At 37.1% G+C, this 19,297-nt stretch overlaps 1 protein-coding gene across 2 annotated transcripts in view; it reads left to right on the forward strand.

The window, feature by feature from the left end:
- Positions 1–2,093: 2,093 nt before the first annotated feature.
- EMB1691 (Methyltransferase MT-A70 family protein) overlaps positions 2,094–19,297 on the forward strand; it is a 55,091-nt gene continuing 37,887 nt past the window's right edge. For both annotated transcript variants that reach the window (XM_089795430.1, XM_089795431.1), the window contains exons 1-3: positions 2,094–2,284; positions 2,914–6,049; positions 6,900–6,983. In XM_089795430.1, the coding sequence (XP_089651556.1) occupies positions 2,927–6,049; positions 6,900–6,983 (3,207 nt within the window). In that variant the 5' untranslated portion in view covers positions 2,094–2,284; positions 2,914–2,926. The remainder of the gene's footprint in view (positions 2,285–2,913; positions 6,050–6,899; positions 6,984–19,297) is intronic.

The following is a 19,297-nucleotide window of genomic DNA, read 5'->3' on the forward strand; positions in this document are numbered from 1 at the left end:
TATATATACATATATATAATATGTATATACATATATATACACATATTATCTATATATATACATATTATACATATATATATTATACATATATATACATATATATAATATGTATATACATATATATACATATTATATAATATGTATATACATATATATACATATTATATATGTGTATATGTATATATATACATATACACATATATAATATACATACATATATAATATGTATATAGATATATATAATATACATACATATATAATACACACACACACACACACGCGCGCGCGCGTATCTATATACATACATAATATATATACATATTATATATATACTATGTATATATATACATATATAATATGTATATAGATATATGTATATATGTATATAGATATATGTATATATACATACACATATATATACATATACACATATATATATACATGTATCTAGATACATGTATATATATGTGTATGTGTATATATTTAAATACATGTATATATATGTGTGTGTATATGTATATATGTATGTATGTATATATATACATATATATACATGTATCTATATGTATATAGATACATGTATATATATGTGTATATGTATATGTATATATGTATACATATATGTATATAGATATATGTATATATGTATATAGATATATGTATATACATATATAGATATATGTATATATATGTGTATAAAGATACATGTATGTGTGTGTGTGTGTATATATGTGTATATGTATATATATGTGTATATATATATATATATATATATATATATATATACACACACACATATATGTATCTATATATATGTACATATATATGTATACACACACACACACACACACATATATGTATATGTATATATGTATACATATGTATAGATATATGTATATGTATACACACACACACATATGTATCTATATACATATACACACACATATATACATGTATCTATATACATATGTATATACATATACATATATCTATATACATATATGTATATATATACATATATCTATATATGTATATGTATATATGTATATGTATATATGTATATGTATATATATGTGTATATATTTATGTATATACATATATGTATGAGTGTGTATCTTGGTATATGAGTGTTTTAACAACATTTCATATAAATGGATTAGAGTTAATAACCCACTTTATAAGGCATAATCTTATTCCATCCATCATTAAAGAGCCTTTACTTATGATCATTTCTTTCAACTTGTTGATTTACATTTGATCTAGAATAATTCTTTAGGAAAAGCTTTAATTTTCATTTTGATCCTTGATTTTCTTCCAATCGCCTTTGGATTTTGACCTAGCTAAGCATTCTCTTGCCCATTTCACGAAAAAGGCTAATTCCTTTAACCATAATGTAGTTATTCACAATTATTTGAAATTTCTAATGATATAGTAATTACTTTTTATGGGCTTTCTTTATGTGATTTAACGATCATTGTTCCTTGTGTTTAGAGTTGTGGGGATTCATTTCCACCTAAAATATGGTTGTTACTACCCCTATTTTAGAATTTCACCCATCTCCAATGACATAGCTCCTTTTGAATCAAGATGGATGTTATTTGCACTTATGACTACTTGAGCTTTTTGCTTACAAATATCCCAATATTTAGATCTTTCGACAAGCTTGGGATCCAAGTCATTCTCCAAGCATATGATCTCCCTATTCACCTTTATTAATAATTTTCCTTTCTTTTCCTACTTTTGAAAATTTGATTGCGAACCCTTTTTTCACACACACAGATACATATATAGATATACACTAAGACACTTTTTAAGAGAAACTAATTTAAATGCATTTATCTATATACTAAAATCACACTTACTCCAATCTAGAATAATAAGATTTAAGATTAAATCCAAACTATTAAAGCTAAGTAAATAGAAAATAAATAATATATATTATTATTATTATTTATTTTGTCAAATGTATAGAAAAGCTGCAATAGTCATTGCTTTGCTATACCAGATTAAGCTTTAAAATAACACATTACCAAAATAATAATAATAATAATATTGATTATTAATAAATAATAACGAAAAAGGTAAAAATATGGAATATGCACTTTTCTACAAACATCTATATTGAATGGAAGAAGACGGAGAGGCGTTAAATGTTTTGGAAAAGCCGACTAGTTTCTCGTCCTCCTGAGCTGCACAAACAAACACGTAAATTTGCTAACTCGACCATATCCTAAAGCAATCATGGAATCGCCGACGTAACACCATCAAAAACCTCTATACACAGGTCAGTATATACATGTACTATTTGAATAAATTGAAACTCTCGCATATATTTTCCTTCCTTAGTTTAAGAAGTCTGTATAAAATTTTTAATCTGATATTTTGAAAATCTCAGTGGAAACCCTCATTTTTCTGATTTTCAGGACAATAAACTTGTTTATTTTATCGCTTGAAATGACAAAATTCAAGACGCCGTTTGTTTGATGAAACCCTGATTTTGCTATCCATTTTACAGGAATATGTAGTTGTTATATTATTTCTATGACCTGCAAATTCTGGACACTGCTTATTTTTTTTTTTGTAGGGCCAAAGCCCTATTCTTGAGATCAATTCGGAGGGAATAGACTTAGTTTTATTCATTTCTAATATACGTAATTTTTTGTACAGGTTTAATAATTGAAAAAGAAAATCTCACGACTTCCTTCCTTCAGTCCTCGTGCTTAAATCCGCAAATCCATTATGAATACATAATTTGGAGAAACCTTAACTATTTCTGCAACTTAAATTCGTTACGTATGTTGTTTAAAGTTTCTGGGTCCACTAAAAGTACATTTGTTGAAATTCTTTATTGAGTCTTCAAATATAACGAGACTGGAAGTATTTGATAGGTACTGTATTCTAATCTTTTTCCAGGGACTTTGGTGCAATGGACATCTCTGAGTCAAACTCCCGCCATTATGAAAAGAGGCGACCTACTGTGGAGAGCCCAGAGTCACCGCGGGATCGGGAAAGGGATGGAGAGGATGAGGACTGGGATGTTTCTGAGCGCCGAAGGGACAGGCATCGGTCAAGCAAGTCTAGGAAACGGGGCAATCCTGATGAATATTCTGAGGATTGGCAGCAAACAGGAAGTAGGAGGAAGAGTGGCAGTGGCAAAAAGAAATCGGTTACAGCCAGCTCAGGGAGGGCAGGGAGTGGCGAGGAGGATGAGTATGATGACAAAGGTGTGATTGGCCCCAGATCAGATGATTACGGGACCAGGGGCAGCAATGTAGATAATAAACGTGACAGGGATAAATTGGACAAGAAATCTAGTGGTGTTTACCAGGATTCAACAAGAAAAATGAAAGAAGAGAATTCTGGAGCCAAACCAGAGGATGATAGATCTAGACAGCACTCTTTTACTGATCACGACAGAAATGTGGCAAGGAAGGCCACTGGAACTATCAGAGCCGGGAAAGCAGAAACTACTCCGGTGAAAGCAGCATCTGGGTACGAGACATCTCAAAGCAGAACCAGGGGCAAAACTGGTGATTTCTACAGGGAAGGTGACGTTGAGAATGCAACACAAGAAAGGGGGATTGCTAGACAAGGTTCAGATGATACTGCAAGATATACAGAAAGGAAAGGAAGTGGAAAAGAAAAGGGTCAAGTAGGCAAAGGCAGTAGCAAATATGAAAAGGACGACAATGGAAGGAGATGGGATGAAGCAGATTGCTCAAGGTCCACCCCAAAGGTTGTTAATGAAGAACTGGATTTAGATAAAGGTGACAGGAGGGTGGGTAGGGGTAGGGATAAACTTGGAGGTGGGAGGGAGAGGGACAATGAAACAAGTGATTTTCCTTCGAAAAGCAAGAGCAGGTTTGGAGAAGCATTGACATTTCACAATGAGGGGAAACCTGCAAGAGCAAGTGACCGGGATGAAAGGAGGCCAGAAGAATCTGAAAGGAGGCCTAAGGGAAAGGGTAGGTTAGAAATGCATGCAGATGAGGAGGATACAAACAAGGCAATCAATATGGATAAGTTAGATGATAAGCAGCAGCGTAGAATTCGAGATACATTTGACAGCATGGCTGAAGATTTTGAGAGCTGGGAAAAGTCTGGAGGTCAAAGGCAATCCTTCAAGGTGCAGGAAGAGAAAAGTGAAAGGCATAAGAACTTCAGGGAGTATGGACATGGTAGATGGGATGAGGCAGAAAACTGGGATATACAAGATAATGAGGACGAGCATGTTGAGAGAGGAAGAATGAAGGAAAAAAGGGACATGGGTTGGGAAGACATAGAAGATAGAGGCAGATCTGGGCGGGGTCGGAGTGGAAGGGGCATAAGGCACATGAAAAGGTCTTGGAGTCCTGAAGGTAGAAAAAGAGCACGCCAAGATTCTGAGGAGTTTGATAGAGAATTTTATGATGACAGAGGTGATTCGGATACAGAAAGAAGCATCAGTTTGAAAGGAAAGGACAGAGATCGAGATGCATATCGAGAGGATAGGCCTAGAGACAAGGATTCTGATTGGATGGAAAGATCAAGAGATTGGGAAGGTTCCAAAGATCACAGGAAAAGTCGATATTATGATAGACATGATAAGGATTTAAAGGGTGAAGAAGGGGATTATGATTTTGAGAGGGACTGGGAATTTCATGGACGTGAAAGAGAGAGATTGGAAAGAGAGAAAGTACAAAGAGTAGTCACAGAGAGAAAAGACAGAGGGAGGCTGGAAAGTGTTAAAAGTGTAACAAGTTTCGGCAGTAGCAATGATGCTTTGGATAGAAGAGCTGGTTCCCTTGATTATGGAAGAGGTGACTCTGGATCTGCATTTGGTTCAAGTAGAAGAAATGATGTAGGAGGTCCATCTGATTTTATGGGAGAGGGTGACTGGGGGTTTCCTCCTGATGATAGAGGAAGGATGGGTGATGTTTATGCTGCTGGCATTGATTCACGTGAACGATATGATGATGATGCTCCTCCAGGCCTTGATCAAAATTTTGGCATGAATCCAGGAAGGATTAATCCAGATGGCTCAAACTTGCATGGTGGAAGAGGCAGAGGACATAAAGGATCCCTGAATAATCGTGGTCGTGGAACAGGGCAAATGGGCAATGGAGGACAGTCTTCTTTTGGAAACAACCAAGGGTCTGGTTCTTTCCCACGGATGATGCAGCAAGGAGGGAAGGGTGGCCGGGGTGGTAGAGGACGGGGCAGGGTTCAAGGAAGGGATACACAGCGGGGCGGGATTCCATTGCCTATGATGGGTCCAGGCCCTGGACCTGGTGTTCCTGCCATGGGTCCTCCATTTGGTCCTCTTGGACTGCCTCCAGGGGTCATACAAGCAATGGGTCCTGGTATGGGTCCTTCTCCAGGTCCTCCCATGGGTCCTGGTGGTTTTCTGCCTCCTCCATATGCAGCAGGTCACATGGTCTGGGGTGGAGGTCGTGGTGGTAGCGACATGAACATCTTAGCTGTTCCTCCTGGTTTATCTCCAGTCCCTCCACCAGGCCCTTCTGGTCCAAGATTTGTGTCAAATATGGGACCTGGTCCAAACCAAGGTGTATATTTCAATCAGCCTGGGCCTGTCAGAGGCGCCTCTCCAAATATGTCAGGGGCAGGCTATGGGAATGTTAATCCAATGGGTCGAGGTATTGTTAATGAAAAGGCAAATGTGGGAAGAGTTCCCCCAAGGATTACAGGGCCTCCAGGTAAAGCACCTTCGAGGGGTGAGCAAAATGATTATTCACAAAATTTTGTTGATACAGGCATGCGACCCCAGAATTTTATTAGGGAACTAGAACTTACAAATGTGGTTGAAGACTATCCTAAACTGAGGGAGCTAATCCAGAAGAAAGATGAAATTGTTGCAAAAAGTGCTTGCCCTCCCATGTATCTAAAATGTGATTTGCGTGAAACTGTGCTTTCTCCTGAACTGTTTGGAACAAAGTTTGATGTCATCCTCGTTGATCCACCTTGGGAGGAATATGTACACAGGGCTCCTGGTGTTGGGGATCATATGGAGTACTGGACATTTGAAGAAATTCAGAATATTAAGATAGAGGTATGATTTGCAACTCTGTTTTTCTTATTCTATTAATAAACACTTCTATGATATTGTCTGTGATACATTCAGAAACACGCTTTAAGTACCTGTTGACAGTTCTCATTTGAAGTGCAAGGTGGATATATGCTTTGGCCAAGGCATCTGGTCTACTCGTAATTATAGACAGTCAATCTACCTTAAGATATAATTTGAACATATATTAACATTGTTTACAATCCTTGCATTTAGGCATTACTTTCGGGACTTTAGACCAGACTTCTTTAAGATAGAGATGTTCAATCTATGCAGAGGTAGTCTTTAAAACATTTTTAGTATTGTGAACCTGGCCAAGCTTTCGATTTATAGTGTTTAAGATCCTTTATCTAGGTGTTATTTTCATAAAGTTGTACCAAAATTGTATCTTTGTTATTAGTAGTCATGTGATCTTAACAAGCTTATTTCATGTTCATTGTTTACCCTTTGCTTTCAGTTCTATTCAGCATTTTTTCACAATGTACAAGTGTTCTATTTGGTTATTAGGTTATGTGATGCTTTGCAAGTTCTACAGTAGCTGTGTTTACCCTTTGCTGTCAGTTCTATTCAGCTTATTTTCACAATGTACAAGTGTTCTATTTGGTTATTGGGTTATGTGATGCTTTGCAAGTTCTACAGTAGCTGTCTTTGCAACACTGAGATTGTAAAATGCATTTGGCATTAGCTCGTTAAAGGACAGTTTTTCTTCAAATGGCTCATCTGTGATAAATTTAATTTGTTATAATTGCAAATAATCTATATTACACTATTTTGCTTGTTATCTAATTCTTTGTTGAAGTTTGTAGGCTAGTTAATGAACTTATTGAAATTGCAGGCAATTGCAGATACTCCGTCATTCATTTTTCTTTGGGTTGGTGATGGTGTGGGACTTGAACAGGGGCGTCTCTGCCTCAAAAAGGTATTTATATGGCTTTAATAACTGCTGACAATTTCCTAATTTCTGAAAATATCTTGAAAGTTCTCATATTCCTAAAATTTGATCTCCTTCACCAAAATCTACTATGATTCACCACAAGCTGAAGTCGTCGCACTGTGTGATCTACCCATAGAATTTGCCAACTTCTATAATTTATTTTTTATGGAGGTCAGCATAGGTTTACAGGGTGCTTGAATATTAAAAAGTGGAATTGAGAATCTATGGTATTAAGGGAGTTGATTTTCTATTTACCCTTACTATCTTTATGCGAATTGTCTCTAAATCATCTTTATATGCCAACACTGTCCAGTGTTTCAAATATGTTTAAAAGTCAGTCATATTTAAATATCTTAATCATCTTAGCTCTTCACAAACATTGGAATTTAGAAGATTAAGGTTTACTAACCATTATTACGTGAACTGAAATATTCCCTTTCAGGAACACCTTTGCTGGAATTAACCTGGAATAGGGAAACGGGAATAGGAAAATTGGAATAAATCTATTCCAATTTTGGTCCAATGCAAGAATAAATCTATTCCAATTTTGGTCCAATGCAAGAATAAATCTAATTCCAAAAAATACTTGGAATTCGATTTATGCTCATTTTGGGCCAAAATTGAAATAGATTTATTCCAATTTTCCTATTCCCGTTTCCTTATTCCAGGTTAATTCCGGCAAACAAACGGGCCCTATAGTTTGCCCTAAATTCACAAATCCAAAATGAAATGAGCAATTATGTAGTTAGAGATGCAATTCTTATTCAAATAAGATAACCTGTTTAAATATCTGAAATCAGGTTTCTCATATAAAGTTGATCTAATAGATTGATCTCCTTTATCAAATGGAATTATTTTATTCCGTCTGCTCTCAGCATCTGAATAATACTCTTTTATTGTTCCACTTCCTTGTTAATCTGATCTGTACAACAATCTAATTTGGATATAATGATATGGTACTTCTTCATTAGATATAACTGATATTCTTCTATTTTAATTTTTGATATATATCTTATTCATTTCCAACTGCTTTTGATCTGTCCTTTAAATCTGCACATACCCTGTTCCTAAGTCTTGTTGTGTATGATGTTACAAATTCGCTACTGAGTCTCCTAGAACACTTCTCTTTAGACCCATTCCTCCATAAATCTGTTCCTACCTTCACTAATTTTCCATACCTTTTAATTCTGGAATCTATTGTTCTCTTTCTATTCTTTTATATATACTCCTCACATACATGCTATTTTATCCAGCCTGCATATTTTATCACGTTTCCAATGAAGTATATATATCAGATAGATAAGGTTCTCTATTTCCTCTGAGACAGAAATCAAGGTGAATTCTCAACCAAGAACGAATTCCCAGGCAGTGACAATTGAATTTGGTTTACTTCAGCATACAGATGTATCAATGTATGGTGACCTCATGTTTGTGGTATTTTTCTTAGTTACCGATTCAGATGCAGATCTGGATGCGGGAAGTGGGTGTGCGAATTTTGTTGGGGGGGGGGGGGGGATGCGGATGGATGCCTACACACACACACACACACACACACACACACACACAGATATGCAAATAAATGAAAGAAATATACAAAATTAGAACATTTGATAGTATGATATTTGTAACTTCACCAATACATATTCAAATTGAAATTCAAATATTCAGTAAGATCATAAACCATATCATATATTTCTATGTTCACGATTCCAATGCAAATCAACAAATCATCACAATTACAAAATCAAAATATAGTTTGTCATTCAATCTTCATCAATCCGAATCCAAATCATATGGATTTGCAAAAAAATCCTCATCATCTCCAACTCCTCCAATTGCTACAAGTTCAAGATCATTTGAACCAAGAATTGTTCCGCTTGCACTAGATGCACCATGTGCCATGATTTTATCAACATCATCATCCGCAATTGTAGTAAGATCTTGAATCGTTGCATCCAAGTTTGTGCATTTAGGTTCTACATCCCAAAGTTTGGCTGCCCCTTTCTTTTAGTGATCCTCCTTACATGGCAAAAGAGTCAAGTTGGTATGAATGTAAACCAAGTCCTCAACAATTTTAAAGCCCAACTGGCTATGCTTCACTATGTGGAGAAAGAAGTACGTACTCCAATTCCTTTCAGAAACAACAGAACTTGCAGCTTGGATAATGTTCACAATTACAAAATTAAAATAAAAGTAAAACATAAAAATGAAAAACAATTTAAAGAATTGTAGAAGACATGTGGTAACCAAAAATAAATAAAACCTATGAGAGGATTTTGATTGCGAGATGTTCTTGATGCTTAAATGGTTCCATAGAGGTACCACCATGTGATAGCTCCCATGACACATTGGTCCTTTATTGCAAGTGGACTAAGTTTTGCTCCCGAAGCAAATAAGCCAAATTCTATCTTTAACTTTTTTTTGAATGTCATCATCTAGGAAGAGTCTTGTAACAACTTTTTCATCCGCATATGGTGCTACTCTATCTGGCATACCAAGTACTTCCTCACTATAGTACCTTGGAGATAAGGCATATGTAAGGAGGTGCAATGGGGTACTCATCTTTTCCCATCCATGATGAATGATTGTTTGTAGTGGATTGCATAAGGCTTCACATTTTGTGGGGTCATTCTCATTTGTTTGTATAGAAAGTTTTACCTTCTCGACCATTGTATCCATGCCATCATAGACATCTCCCAAACAAGGCTGATTTGAATTAGCCAAGCGGGGCATAGTCATGATAGGGTTTGTGAAATCTAAAACAAATTGCACACGAGCCCACCAATTATCATCCAAGATCAATGCCTTGACTTTTTGTGCTCTCTTTGAATTCAAAGCCTTCCATATACCGCACTGGTTAGAAATAACCAATTGGCTTAATGCCTTTTGCACCTTAACAAGTCTCATAACAATAGTATGAGATGCAAATCGGGTTTCAACCACCTAAGTAAGTTAATCACAATAATATGTCAACAAATATTAAGCAAAGTTATACACAACTTGATAATTGAACATGACATAAAATATTTTCAAACCAAATAAATAAATGAAATTTACTAATTACAATTTACCTTCGACAACTCCAACTTGGAGAATGATTTGAGTATGGAGTGTGACATGTGGTGGTTTGTCACAAACATTTGTATCTCCTCTCCCTCTTGGAATATTTGCTTCACCCGATTTGTTAGGGTGTTAATTTGTCGCATGATCAAGTTTAGGGAGTGTACGATGCATGGTGTCCAAAAAATATGGTTTTATCGACTCTCAACCAAAACATCTGCACACCTACAATTTTTTGCATTATCTGTAATCACTTGGACTACATTCTCACTACCCACCATTTCTATGGCCTCAATGAGAATTTTGGAAATAAATTGTGAATCTTTCATTTCCCCTTCACAATTAATTGACATAAAAAACATTGCCCCTTTGGGTGACACTGCAATCACATTGATCAATGGTGGTTTCTTGTGTCTTTTCTTCCATCCGAAACAATAGAAACACCTGAAGTTTTCCATGAATTTCTAATTGGTTGAATAACTTTTTCTACACACACCCAATCTTTTTGCAATATAGTGGTACACACCTTTTCATACCTGAGACTTGTGTAATTAGCTGGTGCTTTTTCTATAATTGCCACCCTTTCCTTCCAATATGGTCATCTCATCAAGTTCGAAGGAAGATCGTTGGCATAAGGCAACATGCAATGGCTTGATCAACAAGCTCTCTTGCCCCCATTTTAAATGTGGTGTCCAATGTACCTCTTTTACAGGCAATAGTTTCTACTTCTTCCTCTTCCACTCCTGGTATAGTTACTTGCAAGAATGGGTGTTTGGAGGATACAATTGTTTCCTTGGGTAATTACATTGTTTTCTTTGGGGATGGAGGTTGATAAAAGCTTTGTTTTGATCCCTTTACCAATAATGAGCAGCTTCTTGTTCTTTTACAAATGAAGCTATTTGTGCATTAGACAACCCTGTCCCATCTGTGCCTTTGCACATTGCATTTTTACCAACAACGTTCATAAAAAAAAGTTTGTCCGAGTAATATGAGCTATTGAATTGTTTTCCTTTGTTACTTTGACAATAATTACACTTCTAAATATATGAACCACCTTTGGAAACATGTGATATTCTTGTGGCATGTCTCCACAAAGGAGATGCTACATCAATTTTAAAACTGTTGGCTCCTTGCTCTCGTACTGAGCTTTGACAACCGGTTGCAACTATTCTTGAACATACAATCTAATTTCTTGATATTCCTATAATAAGAAATTAAATAAATTTAAATTAGAAAAAAACTATGAATATCAAGCATACAGGTGCAAAAAAATTGATATAAAACTACTAAAATAGATAGCTAAACTTGTTTCTTTATTTCTTTATTTTGTCAAAAAAAAAAAAAAAAAACTTAAAAAACTTCTTCACAAATTTGAAGAAATTCATTAAAGAGCTCAAGAATGGGATCAAATGCTTACCTTAGATGATTAAAACCCGTTTGTGGAATCTATCTCTTGCCCGACAAACGATCCTCTTTGAAAATAATCACCTTGTCTTCAAAATGCCAAAATGGAGACCAAATAGAAAAGTGTCTAGCTGCAAACAAAATGAGATGAAGAGTGGTTGAATGACCTCTTTTAGTGTTCAAGAGCAAAAAATAAGTAAACAAAAAAATTGCTTTTCAGTTGTCTGAGCTTGTAGAGGCTGTGGAGGCACTTGGATGTGGGCGGAAGCACCTTTGGTTGGCAAGGAGTGGCTTTCGGCCAACTTCCACCCACATCCCTCTCCTGAATCCGCCTCTGCCCACTTCTGTTTTCACCTTTGTAGCCAGGAAGCCCACATTGGCTTTTGAGGTTTTTTTGACTTGAGAATATTGCAGTGGTTGTCTCTAATAAAGTTTGGACAAGCTAATAATGATCGTATGGGACCTCTAGCATGAACAAATGTGTGTTTCAATGCACTAGAGTTGTTATGATGAACACTATGTTTAATCTTGTTCCCGACGGAAATGATAGCATGGTGTGGTCTATTATTGATAAATAACTGTTAAAAACTTTGTTGTTGTATGAACAAATGATCAAATAGATCATTATAAAAAGTTTACAAGAATACATAAATAGAGAGTTTCTAATAAGAAACTAAAGAAGATTGAGGAAACAATCTTATCTACATATCTACATATTATACAAAAGATGACTATTAAAATAGTAATAAAATAATATTCTAAAACCCTCCCATAATGGTCAATTTGCCAATAACACCAAGCTGCCCCCTAAATTTTGGAAACTTATCTGAGCCAAGAGGCTTGGTGAGAATGTCTGCACTCTGATCTACAATAGGAACATTCTGCAACAAAATTGTTTCATCTTCAACCAATGACCGAATGTAATGACATTGAACGTCTACATGTTTGGTTCTTCCATGGAAGACTAGATTCTTTGCAAGTTTGAGAACTTCCTCATCATCATAGAACAAGGGAGCTAAACTTGCTTGAGATATTTGTATTTCTGCAAGCATCTGACTAAGCCAAGATGCCTCACAGTCAAACTTGCTTGAGATATTTTTATGTTTGTAAGCATCCAACGAAGCCAATTTGCCTCACAAGTTGCCTTAATTGCTCCTTGATACTTTGCTTTTGTTGAGGGGAGACAATACCTGTTGTTTTTACTCATCTAGGCAACTGTGCTAGATCCCAATTCGAACACATATCCAAAGGTTGATTTCTTATCATCATCCGAACTTGCCCAATATGAACGTGTAAACCCACTTAGTCTAGGATCATGACTTTTAGTGTAAAAAAGTCCATAATCAAAGGTGCCTTCCACATAATGCAACACATGTAATGTTCCCGTCATTAAATAAATATTTAATCATACCTTTGTTTGTTAATGGGCCGATTAATTTAATGTATCTCAGATCCATTTTTATTTTTGTTTCCGTAGGTAGGTGTGGCTGACGACTATCTTTGTACACCCTCGGAAAGGTTTACCCAACGGGTATTTAAGCATGGCTTGTAGTTACTTATTGGTATGCGATTTGGATTATTTCTTTGTACTGCGAATTCTCGTTGGGATTCTTTGTTGTTTGCCATTTTAGAAGTGAAAGACCTTCCCTACTTGGCTATTCTGGTTTCGGTGGGATTCACCCTCACCCTATTCCATTGTTGTTTACTTTGCTTCGGATCTGGCAAATTTGGAACACCATTCTTGTCTGGAATATATTTATCTGTTACTATCTCAATATATTTTGGTGTCTTTTATACATTTACTTCAAATCATAGCATTAGTGGAGAAGCAACATTGAATTGCATCACCTTCGTCACCATACACCACATCCTACTTCTCTGGCACAGCTCGACACCTTCCTTTCACCACCGTCCAGTCTCCCAAGCATTACCGTACAAATTGCATATTGACTGTACGACCTTGTAATACTCCTATCGTACTACCTCTTGAGACTGCTGTACGAACATTATATTGTTCCCTATACTACACCATACGGTTTCCATCTTTGACTGTACATCGTCTTCATGTTCACCATATGGTTCCTATTTACACCACTACCGCACAACCATTAAGTGCGTACCGTACGACCATGTAGCAGCCATCGTACGGTTCACACATCTGCTCCCATTCCACCGTATGACCTTCATCGCTTGCTCTCCCATACAACCCTTCTATAGTTCCTTTCATACGGCCATTCAGTGCTCTGTGACTGGCTATCAGGCACTCGCGACGAATGAAACATTACAGTGGTATCAGTATAATGGACACCCAGGAATGCCCAAAAGCTGAACCAAGGCTGAAATTATATATTAATTCTAAAAATGCTGCAATCAAATACAAAGAGATGTATTCCAAAGGCCAAACCCTAAGGGAATGACGTCTAGAATGTTACAAGAGAGGATGAACGTCCTCTAATGCCAAGAAAGATATGTGATTCACACATCCAAACTCTTATCAAATGCAATTCACAATCATCCGATACAATAATCCCATCCTAAACAAAGAGACTCTCACCCCTATTTATCCTATTCCTTCACCCTTCTAGAAAGAACTAAAACATTAATTAATTGCAAGTGCTAGAAGCTTCCTCCTTCCAATAATTAATGCATTCTCTAGAAATCCCTCCCTAACAATAATTAATTAAATGACGAGAGGCTTCCGTCCTTCCACTAATTAATACATACCCTAGAAGCTACTCCCTTGTAATTAATAATTAAATTAATTAAATACAAAGTCACCTTTAAATTGAATGACTTTATAAGAAATTAATTTAATTTCTTCTTATCCTCCACTTAGACTTTGGAGAACATGAAGGCTAAAACATGGGATCATTACAAATCCGCCCTCCTTGAAATTGCTTGTCCTCAAGCAATTAAGTAACATAATGAACTCCAACTTCCACCTAGATCCCAATTGAAGTAATGTGTGATATCCATATGGACATTAAACTAACTACAAATCAGCATCATTAGGACCAACCACATGTTGTGCAACCTAGCACCCAATACTTGTGATGATGGTGAAGAAGTTAGAATGTCACCAAAAGGTAACTCCGTATAAGATCTATGAAATCTCTTCTTCCCAACTGCTGCAACACAAAATTGAATATTTGTAGATGGTGAAAACAAAGCCCAACTTCACTCAGGAGAGTGATCAATATCAACCTCAAACATCAAATTGTCATAAGACAATGTGGCATCCATGTTGAACATAGTACTATCGCAGAAGTGAACATCTACACTTTGTTGATCAATAGTATAATATGACTCTGTCACTATATTACTCACCTCATTAGCAATAATAGGTGTACTATCATCAAAGCACACATCTAGAACTGCATGCATACTGCTAAACTCCTTGTTGGATGGTTCAACGGACACAGAAGTGGCTGCTGATAGGACAGTATCATCGCATTCTCCTAATCCCATTATTGTTGCATCGCCATCCTCTGACAAAGCTTCATATGTGGACTCCTGACTATCGCCAATAGCATAGCCCGGTGGTGTTTCCATCCCATCTGAAGAATCAACTACCTTCTGCGCTGGAGCAACATACAAATCATCAATGTTGATGCCCATCTGTCTAGCCATAAGTTGCAACATCATATCCGTTCGCTTATTCTGCTCCTGTTGCATACGTTGCCTCTTCTCTAATGTACCCAATAACTGTCTGAACATCACATCTTGATCTGGACTAATATACATCTTTATCCGGCTATCAATATGATCTCCACAAGATGGCAGGACTTATAGCTTTGATACCACTATAATGGACACCCAGGAATGCCCAAAAGCTGAACCAAGGCTGAAATTATATTAATTCTAAAAATGCTGCAATCAAGTACAAAGAGATGTATTCCAAAGGCCAAACCCTAAGGGAATGACGTCTAGAATGTTACAAGAGAGGATGAACGTCCTCTAATGCCAAGAAAGATATGTGATTCACACATCCAAACTCTTATCAAATGCAATTCACAATCATCCGATACAATAATCCCATCCTAAACAAAGAGACTCTCACCCCTATTTATCCTATTCCTTCACCCTTCTAGAAAGAACTAAAACATTAATTAATTGCAAGTGCTAGAAGCTTCCTCCTTCCAATAATTAATGCATTCTCTAGAAATCCCTCCCTAGCAATAATTAATTAAATGACGAGAGGCTTCCATCCTTCCACTAATTAATACATACCCTAGAAGCTACTCCCTTGTAATTAATAATTAAATTAATTAAATACAAAGTCACCTTTAAATTGAATGACTTTATAAGAAATTAATTTAATTTCTTCTTATCCTCCACTTAGACTTTGGAGAACATGAAGGCTAAAACATGGGATCATTACAATCAGAGCTAGTGATTCTACCAACTTGTGGAAGTGAATGTAAGTTTATACCTGAAGGAGAAGGCGAAATAACCTTGTTGGTAGAATGACAGATCATTAGGATCCTATGATAGAACTCATGAATCTTTTGAGAGAGCTCAGCAGAAACCAAATGCAAATCAATGAAACCCAAAGGCTTGTGTAGGAAACACTACAAAAATTAGCTGAGGGAAAGACAACAGGAGAACAAAATGGGCATAGTGACGACTGTTTTGGGAAGAACAAACTTTCAACCCACTTGCTCTCAACCCTCGATACCCATCTTCCTTCCAAGGACAGAAGCACAACACAAAGAAAGAGAGCCCACTTTTCAGGAAATGCAAGAAAAACTTTGGGAAGATTGGAGGAATGCGAATATGGAAGGCGATATATCTTATAGAGAACATGTTGATTTAAGAATGAGATATTCAGGTAGGGGAAATCACGGTTATTTTAATGATGATCTCAGGAGAAAGATCGAAAAGGTAAACCTATCGCCATTTGATGGACCTGGAGCCATTACCGCACAAGCATGGGTTTTGAAGGTAGACACCTATTTCCAACTCAACCCGATGCCCGAAGAGGAAGCAATCAAGTTCGAAGCACTCCATTTGGAAGGAGTGGCACAAGAGTGGTGGCACCACGGGTTGGTCACTCTTGGCCACAACCAAGTAACCTCTGATGTCGAGTTCACTAAGAGACTCATTGACCGGTTCGATGGGAAGGATCCTAAACTAAACTTCAAAGATCTAGCTCAGCTAAAGCAAACAGGTACGGTAGGCAATTACATCACTGAGTTCCAAAGGCTGTCGGTACTTGTCACAGGCATCTCTGAAAGACACCGAATTGTGTTATTCATGGATGGGATGAAAGAGCCTTTGAGAGGTTGGATCAAAGGATTCAACCTGTGTGTACTCAACGAAGCTATTAAGAAGGTGCGTGACATGGTCGCATCTTCTTCCAAAACTCATGTAGCTATGCCAACATTGACCCCATAGGAAGACAAAAACGAGCCAATTCAGAAAAATCCTCCGTTGGATGAAGACTCTCGACAAGAGCTTTGGAGGAGAAAGCTCTGTTTCACGTGCAAGGAACCATGGGGACCTGGTCATCGCTGCCTTGGGAAGGGAAAGATTCATTACATCGAGGTGTTGCTTGATGACGACGAAGGACAAGCACTTACAGTGACTGGAGAAGAAATTAACCAGCAGGAGACAATAAATGCCTTGATACAAAGAGGGGGTTCCATTTCTACCCTCACTACAATGGTTGGAAGTAGTATCTTCAGGGTTCGTGGTACACTTCACGGGAAACGAGTCATAGTCATGATTGATAGTGGCGCGACACAATTTCATCAATTCATCTGTGGTCACTATTAAGGGATTACATGCAGTAGAGCATGGAGGATTTGAGGTTAAGGTCGCTGGAGGAACCTTGTTACCCTGCGCTCCTGTGATCCCACAGCTACAAATTTCCATGGGAAACTATACCTTGATAGATGATTTCTTTGTCATAGATTTGGTTTATACTGATATCATATTGGGTGTCCAGTGGATGGAAACCCTTGACCAGTACACTCAAAGTTTCAAGCGGATGGACTTTTCATTCAAGACGGATGACAAGAAGGTGCTGCTAAGAGGAATGTCAAATAAAGGATTGAGGGAAGTCACAATCAAGAAGGAGGCCATTTTTAAACATGATACGATCCCAAATGCTGCAAGTAAAAACATGACAGTCAACACTTTACCCCATTCCTTGGATAATTGGTAGGCCCATCTATTGGTCGAGTACTCCAAGAACCATTTTGCATGTCAGTTGATGGATGGCTATATACATGATGAAAGTTACAAAGTTATTGGTGATATCATTTACTACGGCAATAAGATCTACTTGGTACCTGACTCGAAACTGAAGAAGCTGATTGCAGATGGATTCCAAGAATCGGATGTGTATTTGCTTTAGGACAAGCAAATTTTGGGACGAAAGGACTGTAATGCTCCTGTCATTAAATAAATATTTAATCAAACCTTTGTTTGTTAATGGGCCGATTGATTTAATATATCTTAGACCCATTTTCATTTTTGTTTCCGTAGGTAGGTGTGGCCGTTGGCTATCTTTATACACCCTCAGAAAGGTTTACTCGACAAGTATTTAAGCACAATTTGTAGGTAGTTGTTGGTAAGCGATTTGGATTATTTCTTTGTACTGCGAATTATCGTTAGGATTCTCTGTTGTTCGCCATTTCCAAAGTGAAAGACCTTCCCTACTTGGCTATTCCGATTTCAGTGGGATTCACCCTCACCCTATTTCATTGTTGTTTACTTTGTTTCGGATCTGGCAACTCCGGAACACCATTCTTGTTTGGAATATATTTATCTGTTACTATCTCAATATTTTTTGGTGTCTTCTATACATTTACTTCGAATCTTAGCATTAGTGGAGAAGCAACACTGTATTGCATCACCTTCGTCATCGTACACCACATCCTACATCTCCAGCACAACTGGACACCTTCCTTTCACCAGTGTCTAGTCTCCTAATCATTATCGTACGGATTGCATATTGACTGTACGACCCTCTTGAGACTACCATACAAGCATCATACTGTTTCCATCTTTGATCATACATCATCTTCTTGTTCACAGTACGGTTCCTATTTACACCACTACCATACGACAATTAAGTGCATACTGTACGACCATTTTAGCTACCCACGTATGACCATTAAGCAACTACCATACGACCATTTAGTAGCCACTGTACGGCTTGCACATCTGCTCCCATTCCACCGTATGGCCTTCATCACCTGCTCTCTTGTACAACCCTTATATAGTTTGTTCCACACAACCATTCAATGCTCAGTGACTGGCTATCAGGCATCCGCGACGAATGAAACATTACAGCACATGCTTTGGTGCTACCCTATGATCAACCTTGGGGGATATCATGAAGCGTGAAATGTAGCTTATTGCAAAATTGAGATTAGGTCTAGTGGCAGTGGGATAGATGAGACTGTGCACTAGTTGCCTGAAAGTGGTTTCATCAACAAGAGGAGAATCAAACTTGATTGACAACTTGAGTTCTTTCTCCATAGGCGTGGAAGTAGGTTTACAATCATGCATTCAAGACTTGTCAAGCAAGTTCTTGGCATACTTAGGCTTGGAAATAGAAATGCTATCATCAGTCTGCGAAGCCTTAACACCTAAACAATAATGGCCCCAAATTTGTCAAGTCAAAATCCTTGCGCAAATCTTGTTTGATTTGGCAATTAAATATGTTGAATTGCTAGTAATGATCAAGTCATCCACATAGACAACAAGAAAGAGAACATCATCACCAGAGTGTTTGATATACAGATTGTTGTCAGAAAGGCTACACTAAAAACCATGAGCAACCAAATATTGAAGAATTCTAATATACCATGCCCGAGGAGCCT

Source organism: Cupressus sempervirens, chromosome 8, assembly GCF_028749045.1.
Source record: "Cupressus sempervirens isolate cs-2001-9-10 chromosome 8, ASM2874904v1, whole genome shotgun sequence".
Classification (NCBI taxonomy): Eukaryota; Viridiplantae; Streptophyta; class Pinopsida; order Cupressales; family Cupressaceae; genus Cupressus; species Cupressus sempervirens.